Here is a 14,461-nt window from a genome sequence, read left to right on the forward strand (position 1 = left end):
GGGGTCCAATCAGAAACTGAAATTTTAAGTTAACTTCTGTTGCAATCAAACTCTGTCAGAGAGTTTGATAGTACGTGCAAGAGAGTTTGACTGTGAATGTAAGAGAGTTTGATAGTTTTGGCCCATGGGGCCTCTCATATAAAACTGTTATGTTTGAAGCCTTAGCTTTAATCAGTCAAACCCATTTGCTCAGGAATAAATTTAATTCTTTAGTGAACCAAAAACATTTACAGCTATTACCAGACTTAATATGTGTTTCACCTCCACTCATAGAGAAAAACTAGCGGGAGTTTTTAAAACGATTTGCCGGGAGACATGGGTTCTCTCTCGGTGTACCGAACCTGGAGCGCCCGGCCAGCTGACAGCTGGCGAGGGGAGCTGCTGTTAATGCAGCGGGAGCACACATCTTCGAAAACGTCGGAGCAATATTGTAATTAAGTGATTTATTGATGAACCGAGCAGATATTTCAGATCTATACATCTACATTCTCGCCTAAAAACATTGTAAAAAATCATTTAGTGTAATTTTAAATGTAATACAGAAAAAATAATTTTGCCGCCATTGCTGCTTTTCTGAACACCCGCTTTAAAGGATGCAGAGCCTAAATGTGGGCACAGCTGTTTTTTGTTCGACTCCCTCTAGTGGTCTGGAGCACTTCCGTTTTCAGCGCTTTTTGTTTCCATCTTTTCTTTTGTTTGCTGCATTTCATTTGTGGTTGTAGTCATTTTTCTTTGCGTCTCTTTTTTTTGCTTGCTTTTTTTGCATTTCATTTGCTTTTTGTTTGCGTCATCTCTTCTTGTTTGCTGCATTTCATTTGTTTGCGTCTCTTTTTTTGTTTGCATGTTTTCTCTGTTGCTGCGCATTTGTACCTGTTGGCCACTGTAAGAATGGCATTCTGGAGGTTTTCCAGTCAGGTTTTAAAACTCTTCATAGCACAGAATCTGCTTTAATAAGAGTTTTTAATGACATCCTTCTTGCATGCGATTCTGGTCACCATGTTGTTCTGATTTTACTTGACCTAACTGCTGCCTTTGGTACAGTAGACCACGACATTTTAATATTGCGATTACACCACGTTGTAGGTATTGGTGGCACTGTTCTTAAATGGTTCAGGTCTTACCTGAAGGACAGAACATTTTCAGTGAATATTAGTGACTCCGAATCATCTGCTGCTTCAATGCCATATGGTGTCCCGCAGGGCTCAATTCTGGGCCCACTGCTTTTCTCTCTGTATTTACTGCCTCTGGGTTCTGTCCTCAGGAAACATGGGATTTCATTTCATTGTTATGCTGATAATTGCCAGATTTATTTGCCCCTGAAGCAGAAGGATGTACATTCCATCAAACATCTCCTGGCATGTCCAGGTGATATTAAAGCTTGATTGGCCTTGAACTTTTTACATTTTAATGAAAAGAAAACAGAGGTGATGGTGTTTGGACCCAGTCCTCCTCTGTTGACCTGGGACCCTTGGAGGTTTATTTTAAACCTGTTATTACAGATCTTGGTTTTAAGGTGGACGGTGATTTTAATGGCCAAATCAGAGCTGTGGTTAAGTCCAGCTTTTATCATTTAAGGATCAGTGAAATCTTTTCTTTCCAGGCAGCATTTTGAAACNACAAGATGTGGATTATCAACTCAGTTTGTTGAATATTAATTAAACAGAATGAAAAAGAAAAGCAATTAAATATCATTATTATAATTTGAAAACTTGATGGGTAAAAATAGATCATGACAGGATTTTTTTCGACACCGTTTGTCAAAACAAAGGATAAAGAAAACGTCTAGCCCAACTTCTGCTACGGACATTTTTGCTCCCAACATCTAAATTCTTCCCTTCTTCTTTGGAGAACAGCAATTTAAAAGCTAAAATAAAATCAATCAGTTGTTTTTCTTACTGACAATAGTTTTGAGTTATATAATTTAAATAATAAATTAATTCAAATGGTACATTATTTTATTAAATCTAACCTTAAACCTAATAATCTTTCTGGAATATTACAGAAAGCAAAATGTTAAAAGGAACATGAGAATGACCCAGGTAATATATTAGATTAACTGTGAAATGGCTAAAGCAAAAATAAGACTAAAGAGGAGATAAAAATTACTTAAAGAAATTTAAATGCATTGAACGGTTGCTTTACAGCAACTGAATCATCTGCTGCTTCAATGCCATATGGTGTCCCGCAGGGCTCAATTCTGGGCCCACTGCTTTTCTCTCTGTATTTACTGCCTCTGGGTTCCATCCTCAGGAAACATGGGATTTCATTTCATTGTTATGCTGATAATTGCCAGATTTATTTGCCCCTGAAGCAGAAGGATGTACATTCCATCAAACATCTCCTGGCATGTCCAGGTGATATTAAAGCTTGGTTGACCTTGAACGTTTTAAATTTTAATGAAAGGAAAACAGAGGTGATGGTGTTTGGACCCAGTGGCTCCTGTGAGTCCTCCTCTGTTGTCCTGGGACCCTTGGAGATATATTTTAAACCTGTTATTACTAATCTTGGTTTTAAGGTGGACGGTGATTTCAAATTGGACAGCCAAATCAGAGCCGCGGTTAAGTCCAGTTTTTATCATTTAAGGCGATTGGCGTCAGTGAAATCTTTTCTTTCCAGGCAGCATTTTGAAACAGTGATCCAGGCTTTTATTTCAACTCGATTGGATTACTGTAACTCACTTTATCTGGGAGTCAGTCAGTCACTGCTCTCACGTCTGCAGCTGGTTCAGATGCTGCTGCACGACTTTTGACAGGAACTCAAGAGAGAGAACATGTGACCCCTGTCCTGGCCTCACTTCACTGGCTGCCTGTATATTTTAGGATTCATTTTAAAATTCTTATGTTTGTTTTTAAATCACTGCATAATCTTGCCCCGACGTACCTCTCTGAGCTTCTTCACCCCTACATACCCTATCGGTCTCCAAGGTCCACAGATCAGCTGCTCTTGGAGGTACTGAGATCAAGAAGGAAGCTCAGAGGGGACAGGGGTTTCTCTGTTATGGGTCCTAAGTTATGGAACAACTTGCCTTTGCAGGTTAGAGAGGCCCCTTCACTGTTCACTTTTAAAGCTCGTCTTAAAACACATCTATTTTACTTGGCTTTCAACTCCAGTGGGATCTAGTTTTAAATTGTATGTTTGTTTTTAAACTGTAAGAGTTGTTTTTTTTTATTGTTATGTTGTGTTTTAATGTACAGCACTTTGTATCAGCTGTGGTTGTTTTAAAGTGCTTTATAAATAAAGTTGGTATGATATAGCAAGAAGACCTTATTACAAAAAAACAAGCTTATGCTTTATTATTTGCTTTATGTTCTTTGTCTGTTTTTGTGTCTGCTGCAGCTTAATCTTCCTAAAGTTAAAAGCCAATAATGAGAGGGAACAGTTTGCCTTTTGCTCTGTAAAAGGTTGTGAAAGGGTGAAGATCACAGCTACCATCCCAGAGGGAAGTCCACCCAGCAACTGCTTGGCCAAGGCATATCCAATACATGCGGAGACACCTGTTGCCAATGCAGCCATGCCAAAAAAGATACCAAAAAGCAGGCTGGTAAGCAAAGAAGGTTAAAACTTCCCAATTAACCACAGTTATCACTAGGTTTCACCTAAAAAGCTTAATGTTGTTTCACAAAACTAGGATAGCTGCTTAAGCCTCAATTTGGTTTCACAAGAGCAGTAGCATGAAAGCTACCATGGCAATTTACTCTGTGCTGCTAGCCAGACCAGGCCAATAATGAGAGGGAACAGTTTGTTTGTTCCCTCTGATTGGCCTTAGTTAAGGCTATTGCTCTGTCTATTCAGTCAGCGCTCATGGTGATCAGAAACTTGTGTGTTTAGTCCGTGATTCCGTTTTCTTATCTATTTTTGCCTGTTTTTATTACGTTGCATTAAAATACCACAAATTTATGTTGGTATTCAGTCAAATACTATTCTTATTTTAACATTATGATGGTAGAAAATGTAATTATTAATTGTGAAATGAATTGTGTTTCAGGAGACCACTGTTCTAGTTTAACAGAAAGGCCTTTGGACATTGGACCTCCGGGGGTTACATAAATTGATCACAAAGAAATTAAGTTACCGTTATCAAGTCAAGCCATATTAATTGTAGCATACTTCACATATTTTACTGATGAATTTTAACTTAATTTAAAATAACATTTACTACATAAATTAATTTTAATTTTGGCATAAAACTTAAATGCACAATCTCAATCAATATTTAAAACAAACACTTCTTCACACTACAAACAAGGCTGGTCATAACATACATTTTATAAGCTCATCTTTTTTACAACTTATCTTCTGTCTTTTGATCAGCATTAAGCTGCCATTACTCTACCAGTTTAAAAAAAATGTTCCTTCAAACTCAAACAGGAAGGAAGGAACACAGACAGGAAGTTGACTATAGGTGAAACTAATTAAAGGCGATGTAGGCAGGGACTTTCTAAGTCATTACTATAAGTCTCTTGCACATTGTAGTCAACATATTATCCACATATTTCCGAGATTCTGCAAAATGTTCTTACACTTAATCTTGACCTGTTGTCATGGTTGTTCTGTATAAATATTAATAAGATATGGAACAATAAAAGAAGAACATGACTGAATCCACTGTCAGATTCACACAACTTCCTAACTTCCTCTGCTCATTTATAAGATTAGAGTTGTTTGAGCAAATGACAGATATGACTTTTTTTTTGTTAAGAATCGTTTGGAAATGTATAATTTGGGCAAATTATGCATTTACTCTGCTATTGTAGAAGTAGTTTTTAGTAGCAGAAGTTTAGAGAATGGTGTGCTTCAATTCCTCATAATCCTCCATCAAAATATGTTGTTCATTTGGTGTGAGGTATGGCATATGCAATTTATGATCTATGAATCTGTGATCGATCTCATTGTCCGCTGAAGAAATCTGTTGATGCACCTGAATTATTTATGCCTGGCTTGACATAGTTGCACATCCTGAGCCTGGTTTGGTCTTTGCGACACGTAATGCCAGGATATACATATGGCACTATGTCAAGTCTGGCTTCATCCCTTATGCGACTTTTGTGAAACAACTCTCTGGTCCTCAAGTACAGCTGCCTGCATTTTTTAGGTGTCTTCTGACTTAATGTGAAGATTTAAATGAATGGGTATAATTAACAGGCTTCTGCAGCATTCGATGGCTGCAGAGGAGATCACACAATCATTTAAATCAGGTACTCTAGAACAGAGACCTATCTAAAACATGCAGGGGTACTTAAGGACCAGTTTTTTTTTCCGAAGGAAAAGTACTTTTCAAAAGGAATACTTTTGAAAAGTACTGTCCTAGTCATTTGCTAAAACTTTCCCATATCCATAGGAAACAAGCCTGTAATCCATATAAAGAAAGAAATCAAAAAACATAAGTTCAAAAATGTTATGTGTAATTATGTGAAATGACAGGGGAAACATGTAACAAGCATACCTGAGGACCCAAATTTTCAGCCAGGGTTGGGGTTAAGAACACAACAGTAAAATGGTGGATGGTTAATTGAAAATAGGAATGTGTGGGGATAGGAGACAACAGCAGACCAGGAACCACTGAGGACAGAGAAACTGGTCAGTGGCTTGAAACTTGAAACACGCTTGATTTTGTGAAGAGATGTTGTCCCCCACTGTCCATGGGAAGCGGGAAACAGAATCTTGGCTCCTCAGTGAGATTGTGGTGAGTACACAGTGACAAGGGGTCATCTCTAGGGGTCCTGGTTGCCAAGAACAGAGCCCCCCTGCTGGATGGTGGAGACTGGTCCACAGCACAAATAGTTGAAGGTTTCTCAACCCACAGGAACACAGGATTTGGATGTCAAGGAGCCAAGCTGGGTCAGAATCCAATAAATTAATGAACAGACCCGCCGGCATGGGCGGACATTGGGGGGCATTGATATTGTCCACCCACAGAGTCAGCCGTACCCCCCCTGGACTGGCAGCTGTTTATTGTTTTTACCTTAAAGTGGCCAACTCTCTGTTATTCCTATGTTGATTCGATACAATAGGGGCTTCCGCACTTCCCATATCTCTGCCTTCTGTCACTTTTTTTCAGTAGTTAAAACTGTTTAATCCATTGTTAACATGTCATAACCTGTTTTTCCGAGCCGCCTTTAAATGCAACATGAGCGCTACGACGCTCACGCTGGGTTTACACCTGTGAAGGAGACCTGCTGCTGCTGCTCAGAGCTGCGCAGATGTGCGTTAGAATCATGGCAGCAAACCAGCAAAATGCAAAGAACTTTTCACAGTTTTTCCCCAAACTAACCGACTGAATTGAGTAAAGCTGGTGGATGCAGGTAAAGTTAGCTAAAAGATGACTAGCTACCAATATATCACGTTAAGCTTGCATGAAGCTTGTCATGTCCAGATAACAGAAGTCAGTAGGGCAATATGGGCAAGGTGAGACAGGGAAACTCAAAGGACAAAATGTGGTCATGAATGTGGTCAGGCAAAGAAGGAAATGCTGGATAGTAACTCACACGTGGGCTTTCAAAAATCTGGCACTGCTTGCCTGCCAGAAAGCTGAACGTAACTACTGGTGAGCAGATGAATGACACGAGCCTGTTTGCACTTTAGCGCAGCAGCATGCACATGGACCTGATAAACTTGATTGCAGAGGTGAGAGCTGAGGAGTAAAACAGAGCAGACAGACTGGCCAGAATCATAACAGAATCTAAGGCTCCTGACTGGCCTCTTGGCTGATCAGGATGGAGGTGGTGGAAGTTCCTGAGTCAATGATGAAGTGACCAGGAATCCAGGCCCATTCCTCAGGTCCATATCTTTCCCAACCCACCAAATAGTCCCCTTCTTTTTTACCAGAGTGTAGATGGGGTCTCCATCATTAACCCAGTGTGTGGAGGGGGTCTGGAAGCAGGCGGTAGACAAGGCATGATGTAGGGCTTGACCCAGGACACATGGAATGGGGCAACTGCACGCAGACAATTTGACAATCTTAGAAACAAGTAATGGGCCAATGAAATGAAATGCCAACTTCTGACTCCCCTTTTGATGATTATCATCAAAAGGGGAGATCTTTTGATGATAACCATCATCTGGCCCACTTGATAGTTGGATGCAGGAACACGGCAGCGATTGGCAGTCTTGGATTGCACCCCTGACATTCTGGTCATGGTCCTCCGAGTCTTTCTCCAGACTTGTTGCCACCTCATGGCTGTGGCGTGAGCTGATGGAAATTTGATCTCCCTCTCATGAACTGTGAACACTGGTGACTGGAATTCATGGATGATTCCAGAAGGCAAGTGGTGCTAGAAGAAAGTGTTCCACCCACAGTAAGTTGTGAGGCCATATGGCAGGATCATTGTCACAAAGTATACAGAGCTTGGTCTCAACCTCCTGGTTTGCGCTCTTATTTGAGGATGAGAACCAGACAAGCATGGAGCAGAACTCCTTCCACAAATGAAAAGAGTTGTGGTCCTCTGTCAGGAACGATGTTTGTGGGAAGTTGTGGAGGCGAAAAACTTCCCGTGCCAGGATCTGCCCCATTTCTTTTGCAGAAGCAAAAGAAATGGGGCATTTCTCATTCCTCTCATTCCTCTTGAGAGGAATGAGAGGACCATCTTGGAAAATGTGTCGATGACAGCCAACATGAATGCGAGGGCCAACATTCAAAGAGGGCAAACCTGTGCAGGGTTTCCCCCAGAAAATTTGCTAAGCCTGGTGGTCAGGGCACCAAGGCTTAGCACTCCAATGTCAACTTAACTTAATGTTAAGTTGACATGAAATGTAAAAATATTAGTGGATAATTATATTGTTATTATGTTATGGGGAGGACATTGCCAACAATTCCTAAACCCACAACTTAACTTAAAAACAACAAATCCAAAATATTTATTTTATGCTATTAAAATAGATATAAATTATTTGCAATTTTTAAAAAATCCAAATCAGTCACAATGACATGATGTAATGCTGATCACATTTAAAACTGGCCCAAGGTGTAGATGAACTAAGCAACTATTAAGGCCCTGCAATGTGATAAATGCTAACATTTTATCACAGACAATCTTAGAAACAAGTAATGGGCCAATAGAAATGTAACATTTGTTTATTGAGAATCCATCCATCCATCCATCCATCCATCCATCCATCCATCCATCCATCCATCCATCCATCCATCCATCCATCCATCCATCCTCCCTCTTCTGCTTATCCGGGGTCGGGTCTTGGGGGTAGCAGTCTAAGAAGGGAGGCCCAGACTTCCCTCTCCCCAGCCATTTCTTCCAGCTCCTCCGGGGGAACCCCAAGGCGTTCCCAGGCCAGCCGAGAAACATCGTCCCTCCAGCGTGTCCTGGGTCTTCCCTGGGGCCTCCTCCCGGTGGGACATGCCCAGAACACCTCACCAGGGAGGCATCGGGCATCTGGTCAGGAGGCATCCTGACCAGATGCCCGAGCCACCTCAGCTGGCTCCTCTTGATGTGGAGGAGCAGCGGCTCTACTCAGAGACCCTCCCGGATGACCAAGCTTCTCACCCCATCTCTAAGGGAGAGAGCCCAGCCACCCTGCGGAGAAAACTCATTTCGGCTGCTTGTATCTGTGATCTCGTTCTTTCGGCCATGACCCAAAGCTCATGATCATAGGTGAGGGTAGGAAAGTAGATCGACCGGTAAATTGAGAGCTTCGCTGTTTGGCTCATCTCTCTCTTCACCACGACAGACTGGTACAGCGCCCGCTTCACTGCAGACACTGCACCAATCCACCTGTTGATCTCCCGCTCCCTTCTTCCCTCATTCGTGAACAAGATCCCGAGATACTTAAACTCCTCCACTTGAGGCAGGACGACCCCCCTGACCCAGAAAAGGCACTCTACCCTTTTCCAGCTCAAGACCATGGCCTCGGATTTGGAGGGACTGATCCTCATCCCGGCCGCTTCACACCCAGCTGCAAACCACTCCAGCGAGAGCTGCAGATCACAATCTGATGAAGCCAACAGGGACCGCATCATCCGCAAAAAGCAGAGATGCGATCATAAGGCCACCAAAACGGATCCCCTCAACACCTCGGCTGCACCTAGAAATTCTGTCCATGAAAGTAATGAACAGAATCGGTGACAAAGGACAGCCTTGGCCGAGTCCAACTCTCACTGGAAACGAGCCTGACTTACTGCCGGCAATGCGGACCACACTCTGACACCGGTCAAACAGGGACCTGACAGCCCATATCAAAGGGTCTGGTACCCCCATACTCTTGTAGAGAAGCCCCCCCAGAAGGACACGGCCACAGATCCGATGAAGCAATGACAAAGTCGATCATCAAACTGCGACCTAGGGTGTCCTGGTGCCAACTGTACATATGAACAAACTTATGTGTTCGTTACGGACAATCTGTGATGAGCACAGAAGTCCAACAACAGAACACCACTCGGGTTCAGACCAGGGAGGCCGTCCCTCCCAACCACATCCCTCCAGGTCTCACTGTCATTGCCTACGTGAGCATTGAAATCTCCCAGCAGAACAAGGGAGTCCCCAGGAGGGACACTCTCCAGTACCCCCTCCAAGGATTCCAAGAAGGGTGGGTAATCTGAACTGTTGTTCACCAGGGTAAACCCCAACGTACAGGCGCTGAGATGGGGGGCAATAAGTATGCCCACTCCTGCCCGGTGCCTCTCACCTTGGGCAACTCCAGAGTGGAAGTATGTCCAGCCCCTCTCAAGGAGACTGGTTCCATGCGTTGAGGTGAGACCGATTGTTTCTAGCCAGAAGCTCTCAGCCTCATACAATAGCTCTGGCTCCTTCCCCACCAGAAAGGTGACATTCCATCTCCCAAGAGCCAGCTTCTGCAGCTGAGGATCAGACCACCAGGGCCCCCTCTGTCAGCCACCACCCATCACAAGCTGCACCCTTTGGCCCTTCTCACAGGGAGGGCGAGGGAACACCAGATCCAAAGATCCCATCCATCAAAAGGGTCTTTAGGCTACACTTTGTCTGGTCCCTCACCTAGGACCGGTCTGCCTTGGGTGACTGTAGGGTCACCCAAGGCATAAAGCCCCAGACAGCATAGCTCCTTTGGGACACTCAAACCCCTCCACCACGATAAGGTGGCAGCCCAAGGAGAGGCTATCAATGCTATTAAATTTGATTTTATGGTTTTAGCATAGATTACAAGATTTGAAATTTTTGAACATTTAAATGTAAAAACTTTGAGTTGGTGAATTTACTTTGTAAATGTTCAAAGCAAGAGAATAAATCCCATCTCATTATTGGGGGGGACTATAAACAAGAACATTTCTTACGTGTAATTTGGGGAGGGGGTCAGAAAGTTACAGTGAACGTGGTTTAAAAAGTTTTTAATGTGTTCAAGCAGCAGGACCAAAATGAGTTGCAAGTAGTAATGTACAACAAACTTGTGTTTTTCCTCAGTAAACAAACTGTTGAGACCCAAGAAGTCAAACTAAGATTCAAATGTTGTTCAGATACAAGTTTGGTTCAGTGTCACTGATCTAATCTCTGCTACACCTTTACAAAAATTTAAGACTCTAAATAAAACGTTTTAATGAGTAACTCCACTTAATAAAATTCCTCATAAATATTGTTTTATTGTAGTGGTTCTCAGTACAAGTTATGTGAAATTTAAATTATAAATTGTTAAGTTGCTTTATTTTTAAGCCTTTTTTGGTTTTCCCATGTCCTGGATGGCTGAGAAGGGAACTTCCTGGTCCGCTTACCGGGGCAGGTGGCCCACTCTGGGGCTGGAGCTATGGCTGGTGATGGAGACAGGACTGGAGCTGTGAAGGACGACGGAGAGTGGAAGATGGCTTCAGGGTTAGTGGTAGTAGTAGTGGTGGTGGAGTCATTATTGCCAGGGCAGCCTGGGGGTTCCCACTCTGCCTTCTCCAGCTCTACCAAGCCCAGGGAAGGGAGACATTCAGGACAAGGACACATCTGGTGGCTATGCCAAGTCATCTGCATGCAGAGTAGTGTTTGGCAGTAGTTTCTATGTAGTCCTTGATGGTGGATTTTAAGTCTTCAAATTCGTTTTTGAAAATCACATCTGCTGGGTCCATGATGTAGTGTCTTTTTAAACACTACATTGTACTTTGGTCGGATCCTTCTGTCATGAGTTGAGGATGTAAAAGGTGAGGACAGACGCAGTGGAGCCAGGTATGAAGTAGATGATGGTTTAATGATAAAATACAGATAGATATCCAGGCAGCACAAGTGAGCAACAAGGCAAAGGGCTAGAACACTTGTAGCAATTGATCGACAAAAGGGCCAAAACAAAAGCAGTGGAATACGACTTAGACTCCATCCATTTCATCCATTCATCCATCCATCCATCCATCCATCCATTTTCTGTACACCCTTGTCCCTTAGTGGGGTCAAGAGGGTTGCTGGTGCCCATCTCCAGCTAACGTGAGAGGCAGAGGTACACCCTGGACAGGTCTGTGGCAGAAGGAGTACTTAGACTAACGACAGTAAAGACAGTAGGGAACACAGGTGGAATAAAATACACAAGGGGTAGTCAGGGAACAATGAGACACAGCTGGGAGCAATAAAGGGCAGATGAGACAACACAAGAACTAAATTGACATACAGAAAACCAAATCCTCACACTACAGATTTGTTGAGACCAACAGACATACATTTAATGTGCATTTTTGGTCTTGCAGCTTGAACACACTTTTTTGAACCACATTTCACTGTAACTTGACCCCCAAACATTTCTCTTAAGAACTTTCCCTGTTTCCCCCCCCAATAATGAAATGGGATTTCCTCCTTTGCATATGGGGTACTTCAGGGACCTCTGAGGAATCCTAGGACTTCTCTTATTCAATATGTATATGCTCCCACCAGCTCAGGTTATAACAGGAAATAAGATTATAAGATAAGATTAACTACGCAGATGATACTTCAAGGTTTGCAGCAAGATGCTGCAGATCTTCTATAATCTGTTGTTGAGAGCATCATCTCTTCTGCCGTCATCTGTTGGGACAGCAGTATCGGAGCCAGGGACTTAAAAAGGCTCAACAACCTTAAAAGGATCTCCAGAAGCATAGTCTCCTCCTACTAGAGGTAATTCTGAGTCACTGTTACTGAGACCTCTATCAATGCAATTGATCAAATTTTCTCAACGAAAAGACTGGGCACAGGAGCGCCCTCTTGTCCTGCGGGGACACCCCCGACGGGATGAATTCACCCTGGATTTATTCATGATGGTCATTGGAGCTTGTGGATACCTGGTTTATTGACTAATTTGTGACGGATTTGGCCAAGCTAGCCATATTGCATATTGTGGGACAGAGATGCAAATTGGATGCAAGTCTTGCCAAGACTCGCAGCCCAACTGAGGACTCAAACTGACTAGCGGGATGGAATCAATCTTGAAGAAGTTGCTAGCTTTGGTTCAGTGGAATAGCCAGACTAATTTGGATATACTACTATATGAGATAAACCAGATCAAAAGAGAATTTATTCTTAATCTGGCTCCCTGTGGCCTTCTGGCTATCTCGAATCTCCTGGAGTTTATGTAAACAAACTGCTCCTTCCCATCTCCTCACCCCTCTCGAAGTCATCCTGGAATCTTATGGCTGAACTCTCAAGGACTCACACTTGATTATTCCACCTTTATCAGAGACTTTATTTGGGAGAACAGGCTGTGAAAGACATGGATTAATCTGCAAACACGTCATAGTTACAAACACACACTCCCTGACCTCAACGTCTTTGCCAGCATGTCTTTGTTTTTGTCTTGCTATATGTGCCATATTCTACTCAACGTTGTCTTTTCATTATACTTATCAGTTATTATTTAGATACTGTGGAGTACTCACTTTTAACCCAGAAAGGGCTAAAAAGATTAGCCACTTTTTAGCTTATTTTTGTAAAAACTGTAGAGTTCTCACTATTTAGACCAATATTCTACTTCTTAGATTAATTTTTAGATTATTATGCAGAGACTCCTATTATTGCAACCAGAAAATGAGTTAGAACAAACTCGAAGGTAAACTTTACACCTTATATGCACAACAATACCAGTTTAGACTTTGAGCAACTTGGTAAAACTGTATTGTGTAACATTAAAACATGCCTGGCTGCAACGGTATCGATGGTAGCTCTCCTTCTGTTCAGTGTTTGTAGCTTGTAGCTCCGCTCCTGCTACTGGTAGCTTCACCGCATCAGTTCAGTGTTACACCGGCTGATGACGTTGCTGTGATTCACTTTGTCTGGTATTTTTGTACATATGTTTTGGCAGTAATGTGATCATGTCAAAGCAGCAACTTGTATTAAAAAGTGTTTTATTTCCGTTTGAAAGCTTCCCGCTTCCATGGAAGGACAAATACAGTCTTTTAGACTGTATTTGATAAATTTGATAAATACAGAGGAATAAACTGGTATGGCAAGACCTTTCGAACAATAATTAATACAGAGCAAGTATGGCAAGAATAAACAGACACTATTTCCAGATAAACCATGGCATTATTGAAATGCCATGGGTTTATTAAGACCACATCTAATACTGAGAATAACCTTTTGAATCTCTTACAGATTATAACAGTAAAGAACTTATCACTTATTTATGTTTTTAATTAGATTTGATATATTTATTTCTTCAATATTATATTTCATGTTAATGTCATGGTGGTGTTCAGTTACTCCATGACACTTTCAATTTGACTCATTAGGATTTGATTAAGAACCAGATTTGTTCTTTGTAATTTCTGTCCAGTAAAACTATTAATCTATAAATCAATAGACAGGTCTATATAAAGATATAATCCATGTTTCTGTCTCATATTTGTATGGCATTAAAAGGATCTGGAACTTTTGTTTTTCCACTAAAAGCTCTGGTTTGCACAGTAAATGCCATATGGGTGAAATTTTATGGATGATACTCTGATGTCCCATTCTCCTGAAGGCAGCACAGAGCTGCAACACCAGAAACTGACAAACACTGAAGAGAAGAAGAGTTCTGATTAATGTAGTTACAGTTCTATCCATGTTTTAATGTTGCAGAGCTCAGCCGTTTTGCAAATAGATCAAAGTTTAAACTGGCATGTTGAACATCTTTTATCTGATCATTTTGTGGAATATTTAACAACTAGAAAATGGCAAAGAATAAGAATATTTTTCCACTCTGATTGGCTGCTGTTAGGCCTACAGATTTTAAGTTGAATGTTCATTGCATTTTTCGTAGACGCCTGTGAAAATAATTTCTATTCCCATGGCTTTTTTGTTCTCTGGGAAATTATTTTTGATGATAAATACAGAAACAAGCATAAAAATCAAAACATCTACAATAGTGATAATAATATTAATAATAAAATAATAGTCCATGTAAAGTAGCCTACAAATTCTTTGGTGGGGGGCGGTGAGGAACCTGGATAAAGGCTGGGGGGGCGCTGGCCCAAAAAAAGGTTGAGAAACACTGTATTACACATGTGTCAAACTCAAGGCCCGCGGGCCACATGTGGCCCGCCACGTCATTTTATGTGGCCCCC

The 14,461-nt window shown here is 41.9% G+C and overlaps 1 protein-coding gene across 1 annotated transcript in view; it reads left to right on the forward strand.

The window, feature by feature from the left end:
- Positions 1-14,461, forward strand: part of cemip (cell migration inducing hyaluronidase 1) — a 213,119-nt gene that overhangs the window by 187,892 nt on the left and 10,766 nt on the right. The window contains exon 19 of the mRNA XM_016665182.1: positions 3,318-3,541. Within this exon, the coding sequence (XP_016520668.1) occupies positions 3,318-3,541 (224 nt within the window). The remainder of the gene's footprint in view (positions 1-3,317; positions 3,542-14,461) is intronic.

This window comes from Poecilia formosa, unplaced genomic scaffold (assembly GCF_000485575.1).
Source record: "Poecilia formosa unplaced genomic scaffold, Poecilia_formosa-5.1.2 Scaffold554, whole genome shotgun sequence".
Classification (NCBI taxonomy): Eukaryota; Metazoa; Chordata; class Actinopteri; order Cyprinodontiformes; family Poeciliidae; genus Poecilia; species Poecilia formosa.